General features: G+C 64.3%; 1 protein-coding gene across 1 annotated transcript; it reads right to left on the minus strand.

Annotated features, from left to right (window-relative positions):
• Window positions 1–3,080: 3,080 nt before the first annotated feature.
• Window positions 3,081–7,165, minus strand: LOC111819212 (paraneoplastic antigen Ma6F-like). The gene is made up of 5 exons (XM_023725423.1): window positions 6,742–7,165; window positions 6,310–6,585; window positions 4,731–6,129; window positions 4,375–4,563; window positions 3,081–3,150 (listed from the first exon to the last, which is right to left on the minus strand). The coding sequence occupies exons 1-5, from the start codon at window positions 7,163–7,165 to the stop codon at window positions 3,081–3,083; spliced, it is 2,358 nt and encodes a 785-aa protein (XP_023581191.1).
• Between the last annotated feature and the right edge of the window lie 511 nt (window positions 7,166–7,676).

Below are 7,676 nucleotides of genomic sequence, written 5' to 3' on the forward strand. Positions count from 1 at the left end.
ACACTGCCTCTCCCGGGCAAGGGCAGCTCTGCCCTGGACAGCGGGTCTTGAGGGCAAGGGTGCCCAGGCCCAGCCTGAGTGCGGGGAGGCCCAGAGGGTGGCCCGGCAGGGACCAGAGCCCACCCGCCTGGTGCGCCATTCACACCGGTCCCGCGATCCGAGGGCCTGGTTCCAGGTGGGCGTCTGTTGCCCTCTTCCCACCCGTGATCAGCAGGAACTGGCCCTCCGCATGGTGGCCCAGGTGGCACAGCAGACGCTGGCTAAGGGACAGGCGGGTGGGTAAGCAGAGGCACAGCAGCCGGGGGACTCTCCGCGGGCACCTGGGGACGGAGGACGGGGTGCGACAGCCCCAAAGACCAGAGCTGGGCGGGGGTTCGGAACCTGCGGAGGAGCCAAAGGAGGCAGAGGGCCTCCGGGCGTCTCCTGAGCAGAGGAGCCCGCGAGCACCCAAGCATGGGCCCCAGTCTCTCTGGGAGGACAAAGGGGATGCGCCTTGAAGCCTGCTTTTCGCGACTGCAGCGCAGCGCCTGCGCACGACGGGTGGGGGAGAGGGTGAGGAGCCGCGCGCGGCCAAGAAGGAATCAATGTCCCCGTGAGCCTAGCACCCAGCCAGCGTCCTTCGCTGGGCTTCCGGGCTGTCTCCATTAAGAATATGCTGCGGGTCCTTCCGCTGTCTTTCAGGGCTGTCACGGTTAACTACCTGCCGTGGTCCTTGGACTGTGGCTCTGGGGATTTCACCACTAACCACGTGCTCTGCGTCCTTTCGCGCAGTCCCTGGGTGGTGTAAACAGCGCACATGCTTGGCTGTTAACTGAAAGGTCCACCCAGAGATGCCTCAGAAGAAAGGCCTGGTGACTTATTTCCACAAAAATCAGCCATGGAAGGCCCTATGGAGCACAGTTCTACTCTGACACTCATGGGGTCGCCGTGACTCAGAGTCTACTCAAAGGCAACTCTTTGGTTTCATTTTGTTTTTACTGGCGAGTCCTTTCGCTATGTTTCCAGGGCCTGGACTGGAGCCCCAGCACCTCCACTCACTAAGCCATGTGACCTCGGGCAAGTCCCGGAACCCTCCTGTGCTGGGTGTCCTCACCCGGAGAAGAGGGGTCGTAACTGCTCCTGGCCCCTGCTTCCTGCCTGAGCTCAAACTCGGGGTTCCCATTCTATGAGTAGAAAGCCGCCACTCCTTCTTCCCCAGCAGCTTGCTGTGAGCCATGGACCCCATCACGAGGAAGACAGAGCTGCCCGATCCCAGGTGGCATCCTGTACCGGGAAGTGGTGGCAATGCCTCCCTCCTGGAAGACACTCCCGAGTCCTGGCCATAGGACGTGCTCCTCCTGGAGGGGGGTTTGGGGAGTAGGCTCACTCTTCTCCCGGGCTCCAAACTCTTCCGCTTCTTTAGGGTGCATGGCTGATGGGGTGGGGGGCCATACTAGTGCAAGGGCCCAGCTGTTCCTGCTGTCCCTTGTTAGGCCAGGTGAAATCATGACTCTCAGATGCCCATGCCGGCCTGGAACCAAGGTGTGGGGTAGAATGGCCAGGGCCACAGAAAGCACAGCATGGAGGGTACAGGTCGTGACGATCTGCCTGTGCTGACACCAGGTGGGTGTGTGCCAGGGCCTCATCACCAGCAGAATGATGTGTCCTGGAACAGGGCCACAGGCCCCAAGGGCTGTTTGGTGGTGATGTGGGCAGCTTTCGGCCATGCTGGGGATACATCTGCCCCTCCCGTGGCCAGCACAGGGCGTTAGGGCGGCTCTACCCTCTTTGTGATGGGGGCCATGGCAAGGCGCTGGGGACAGAGGGAGCTGTGGCTTTCTGCTTTGTAAAATGGGAGCCACAAGTCTGAGCCCAGGCGGGCAGCTGGGGCCGAGCACAGGGCCACTGGAGTGCTGGGGACAGAAATGCTCAGGGAAGGACACCCATGTATGGGGACAGCAGGAATGGGAGACAGGCCCTGCTCCAAGCCCCAGGAGGAGGGCACGGGCTCTGGAGGAAGGTAAGCCCCAAATGACAGGGACCTCAGGCAGAGTGTGACCCGGGCCCGGAGCCTTCTGGAAGGCCACCTCCGCTCTGGACCTGCCCCAGGGTCCTGTGGCAGCAGAGGAGCAGACAGCTTCTGGGCAGGGCCCTCTCAGATGGGCAAAGGGAAAAGGGAGACCACCTAGGCAGAGCTTGCTCCTGGGGCCCGACCACCTGCCCTGCGTGAGCCTGGGGGCCCCCGGAAGTAAGCAGCAGTGGTGGGCTGCTCTCTGAGGCCCCAGGAACCCAGGAAGCCCTCCATGGGCCTTTGTGTCCCAGACCCAGCACTGTGTGCAGTGGGGACTGTGCAGAGGGACCGCCTGCATCACCCCCCGCCACCCCCCGGGATGAGTGGGCAGGGGCCCAGCCTGGGTGGGGCTGCAGGTCTCCTCCTGTGCGTGTGGGGGGAGGGGGCCTGGTGCCACCTGTGCCTTCCTCCCACCCGCCCCTTAGTGATGCCCTGAAAGAATCGGAAACCACCAACCAGCCAGCACGTACACGCACACTCACTCACGGACACACAGTCACACATAAATCCACTCACACACACCCCCACACTCAGACTCACACACACACCCTCACTGTCGTGCACACACTCACACATACTCACACCCCGTGGCGGAACACTGCACCCAGCGGACGCGAACAACTGACGGGGCAGGGTGCAGACAGACCCTTGTTGTGGACGGAGAGCTAAGATGGGCTCTCCCGTCTCTTTCCTCTCGTCCTGCCCCCACAGCCTGAGGGGCCCTCGCAGATTGGGCAGACAGGCCTGGCACCGAGCAGGCAGCTCAGCGTCTTCCTGCACTGCGTCCTGAAGGGACACGCGGCCAAGCCCCCTCAGCCAAGGAGGCCGCCTTCCTGGCTGAGGACCTGCCACCCCCTCCCGGTTCCTTACTGTCCTGGGCATGTCCAGGGCCCCGCTGGCCCTCCCCCTCCCTCTGCCGCCCCACCGTCGGAGCTCTCCCCAGGGCCCCTCAGACCAGTCAGCAATGGCAGTGTGACCGCAGCCCCCAGTCGCCGGCCAGCCTGAGCATTTGCTTTCCCAAGTGCCTCGCTCACCCTGGCTCCTGGGCTGCTGTGGGGGCTCTGTCCTTCCTCTGCAGCTTCAGAGGGGCTGGAGGACGCCTGTGGGCACAGACGGAGCCTGGCCCCAGGGACAACCCCGTGTCGGGCTCAACACTGCTGCCCCCTCACACATGCAGGTGCCCGGTCGCTGCTCCCTTCTCCCAAAGGTCCCAGTCCGCTCCAGGGGGCTGAGGGTTGCCCTCCCCTGGGGAGGTTCCCAGCCCCGGGGGTGAGAGAGCAGGTCTCGGAGCTTGGAGCCGGCTGCTGATCCAGCTCTCATCCCTCACTACGCCCCCCAGAACTGCCCTTCTGGCCACCTTGCTCCGGAGAGCCCTCCACCTGGGGGCTCCTCAGGGAGGCACCGAGGGCTCAGCAGGCCGTGGGGACAGAGCCTGGCCCCCGGCACCCAGGGGCCGCCCCCACCCATGGCCTGACACCTCCTGCCTGGTCCCAAGGTCTGGGTGCTCCTCAGAGCTGGCCAGGCAGGTGGTCCCCTGCCCTCTGGGGCACCCCAGGCAGGACTTGCGGCACAGGGCAGCTGCCCCTGCCATTCCACCAGTGCTGAGGAAGCCTGGCCTGTCCCGTGGGTCAGTGGGCATCACACACACCCAGGTCCCCGGTGGTCCCTCAGCTGAAGCTGTCAGCTGAACACAGGCCACCGCCACTGCCCCCCGCAGGCCCTCGCCTTTATAGCCCACAGCAGAGGCCAGACTCAGCAGAAACACTCAACGAGATTTATTGAAGAGAAACACTTAACAGGAACCGTTGCAGGGAAGGGAATCACAACAGAGAGGGGACGTATAAACACCACCAGAGGCCACGGGGCCTCCCTCCTCCCAGGGGCCCTAACGAGGAGCCTCAGGCCCCCACCCCCCAGTGCGGACCTCCCCACCTCTCCCTGCCCGGGGCACCCAGGCTCTGCCTCCTGTCAGGACGATGGACTCTGGCAATGTCCACTCACTTCAGGGGACCCCTCCCCAGCCCAAGCCCACCCACTGGGGCGTGGCCCTGCCCCATGGCCCCATGGGAGAGTCACAGATGAACACTGGAAAACACAGCAGAGCACACGTCACCATGTCGAGGAAACTGAGTCACAAACAACAGCTGGGATGGAGCTTCAAGCACAGTCTCCGAGGATCTTTCCCCCGGTTCCTGGTCCGTTCTTCCTTCCAGCGGCCGCTCGCGGGGTGAGGGTGGCGACTCCCGCGTCCGTCCTTCCCGCTGTCTTCCGGGACTGGGCCGGGGTCTCCGGGGGAAAAACTGCTCGGATAAGCACACACGCACCTCCCCAAGAACAAGCAACCGTTGCCCAGAATCTCCACCGGGAAAGCAGAGGCTGAGCGCCCGACCCAGTGGACGGGAGCGGGGGAGGACGTCCCCAGGTGCGCCTGGTCTGGGTGCCTCTGGGCAGGTGTGGCGCTGCAATGGGGAGGGGCCCCTTCCCCCTTGGAAGGACTGAGGGGGTGGCCGGCCCTAGAGGGAGGGGGTGGGGCCTGGGGGCAGGATGTGGCAGGCAGGCCCGTCCCTCTGCCCTGCTGCTGTCCTGGGGCCAGGAGGCCACCACGGCCTGGCCTGGCTCCGCCGCCCCCAGGGCTCTGCTGCCTGAGAGGAGCGGAGGCCCCGGGGCCGTCTGAGCCTACTGGTCCGAGCAGGAGGACTCGGGCAGGCTCATCTCGCCAGCCTCGCCCTTGTTTTCCAACTCCTCCAGGATGGGCTGGAGCTGCTCTTCAGGAGGCTCCTCAGCCTCCATGGCCTCTGGGTCTCCTGCCTGGGCGAGGCCCTGGAGCCCACAGCCTGGGGCTCCCGGGCCTGCCCCAGAAACACTGCTCACCTGGGCTGGGGAAGGAGCACTTTCTTCTTTGTGAGTGGCAGCGGTGGCTTTTGCAGAAGCATCAGTGGCATCTTCAGTGTTGTGAACAGCCTCATTGGCCTCTTCATTGGCTAGGGCAGCTTTGGCAGCATTTTCATTGGCTAGAGCGGTCTGGGCTATATAATTATTGGCTAAGGCAGTGAGGGCAGCATCTTCACTTCCTGAGGCCTCCCCGACAGCATCTTCACTGACTGGGGCAGCTGCTATGGCATCTTCATTGGCTAGGTAGACCTGGTCGGCCTCTTCTTTGGCTGAGTCGGACTGGGCAGCATCTTCGTCAGCTGGGACCTCCTCATCAGTATCTTCATTGCCTGGGGCAGCTTCTGCAGCATCTTCATTGGCTGGGGCGGCTTCAGTGGCATCTTTGCTGTCTGAGAAGGCATCTTCTTTTGACAGGGGGAACTCAGTGGCATCTCCGTTGCCTGGGGCGGCCTCTCCACTGCCTGAGGCAGCTTCTCCATTGGCTGGGGCAGCTGGGGCAGCAGCTGGGGCTCCACCGGCTGGGTGGGCCCCTTCTTCCACTTGGGACGGCTCCTTCCTGGCCTGGGCAGCCTCCCATGCCTCGGTCTCCCTAACAAAACGAAGCAGCCCCACGAAGCCAGGAGGCCGCCCCTCCATACGCATCCTCCTCAGCTTGCTGTACAGCGTGTGATTGGGCCGAGCCCGCATCAGCACCTGCCGCACACGCACCTGGTCCGCGATGGCCGGGTGCACCGCCCCCTTCTCCATGGCCGTCTGCAGCAGGCCTTCCTGGCGCATCACATAGGCAAACAGGCTCTCCCCAGGCTCCTGGGCGCAGGTGAGGAACTTGAGCCGCGCGGTCATGCGCGTGTCCTGGGTCCCAAACACCTGCACCAGGGCCACCAGGCAGTCCTGCGCGGGGAGGCCGGGGTCTTCAGCCAGGAGGCCACACAGGAGGTCCAGGGCCGGGCCGCTCAGGCACTCCACCAGCCTCCTCCTCTTCTCCCTCTCCGACACGTGGCGCCACAGGTACAGCATGTCGTAGGCGTGGTCCAGCCAGCCCTCAAAGGGCTCTTCCCCGGGGCCTGGCTCTTCTCGCCCCGAAAAGGGTCTCAGTTCCTGGTAGGCCAGGCTCTCCAGCATGGGCTGCAGGGCATGCCTCCACTGCTGCGCCCAGGTGTCGGCCTCGTCTGAGCCTCCTGCCTCACCTAGGGCTGCTGCCATACCTAGCGCCCCTGCCACATCCTCATATCCTGCATCACCTGCGGCTCCTGCCTCACCTGCAGCTCCTGCCTCACCTGCAGCTTCTGCCTCACCTGGGCCTGCCGCCTCATCCTCATATCCTGCCTCACCTGCAGCTTCTGCCACATCTTCATATCCTGCCTCACCTGCAGCTTCCGCCTCATCCTCATATCCTGCCTCACCTGCAGCTCCTGCCTCACCCACAGCTCCTGCCTCACCCACAGCTTCTGCCTCACCTGCAGCTCCTGCCTCACCTGCAGCTTCTGCCTCACCTGCAGCTTCTGCCTCACCTGCAGCTTCTCCCACATTCTCAACTCCTGCCTCACCCGGGGCTCCTGCCTCACTTGTAGCTCCTGCTTCACCTGCAGCCCCTGCCTCACCTGCAGCTCCTGCCTCACTTGCAGCTCCTGCCTCATCTGTAGCTGTTGCCTCACCTGCAGTTTCTGGCACATTCTCAGCTCTAGTCTCACCTGCAGTTTCTGCCTCATCTGCAGCTCCTTCCACATCTGTGGCTGCTTCCTCACCTGCAGCTTCTGCCACACCTGCAGCATCTGCAACACCTGCAGCTCCTGCCTCACCTGCAGCTTCTGCCTCACCTGCAGCTCCTGCCACATCCTCATATCCTGCCTCACCTGCAGCTCCTGCCTCACCTGCCCCGTCAGCCACTTCTTGCCCCTGAGGCTGTACGGGGAAAGCAGGTCTCTCCTGTAACTCAGCATGAGGGACCTGGGGCAGGTAGATTACCCGCCAGGGCCCCCCTTTGCCTGGTATCTGTCGGGGGATCAAGCTGCGGTTTAAGTAGTCAGCAAATTCAACCAAGGCTACCTTGGTCCCCAGCTCCTTTCTGAAGACCTTGCCCTGCACTCGGTACCTGCCCAGGGGCCACAGGGCGGCCCGCACAGCCTCCTGGAACTCGTCCTCTTCGCAGTCGTCTGGGATGCCCATGACGAGCAGTGAGCGCTGTGCGTTCACGCCCATCCACCTGCACCAGTCCCGCAGCATCGCCAGCGCCATGGCCGTGGCCCAGGGGGGCAACCGGATGCGGGGGAGCGTCGCAGTCTCCGCAGTCTGTGGACACAGAGAGTGGGATGTGGGTGCCACGCACACCACCGCGCAGCCCAGGCCAAGGTCCTGTCGCCCACCGGCCACAGAGGCACCAAGGCCCCGCCCCTCACACCGCTGCAGCCTGTGGCCCCGCCCCCTCCCATAACCGCAGCCCGCGCTCCCCGCCCCCACAGCGGCTAGGAGCCCTGGACCGCATCCCTCACCGTTCAGGCCGAGCTCCCTGCACGGACCGCAGCAATCTGAGCCCCTCCCCCTCCCATCATCGCCAGCATCCCCTAAGTGGGGAGTCTCCCCTTGTACCCCTCCCCAACACAACCCGGAGTCCCCCCGCCACCGCAGCCGGGAGCCCCCCTCCCCTCTCTGCTAGCGCAGAACCTGAGACCTGCTCCTGCGCCTGCCCAGACCCTTGCGGACAGGAGTCCCTGCGCCTCACTCACCTCCCCCCACC

The sequence above is a fragment of the Trichechus manatus genome, unplaced genomic scaffold, assembly GCF_000243295.1.
Source record: "Trichechus manatus latirostris isolate Lorelei unplaced genomic scaffold, TriManLat1.0 scaffold00309, whole genome shotgun sequence".
Taxonomy (NCBI): domain Eukaryota; kingdom Metazoa; phylum Chordata; class Mammalia; order Sirenia; family Trichechidae; genus Trichechus; species Trichechus manatus.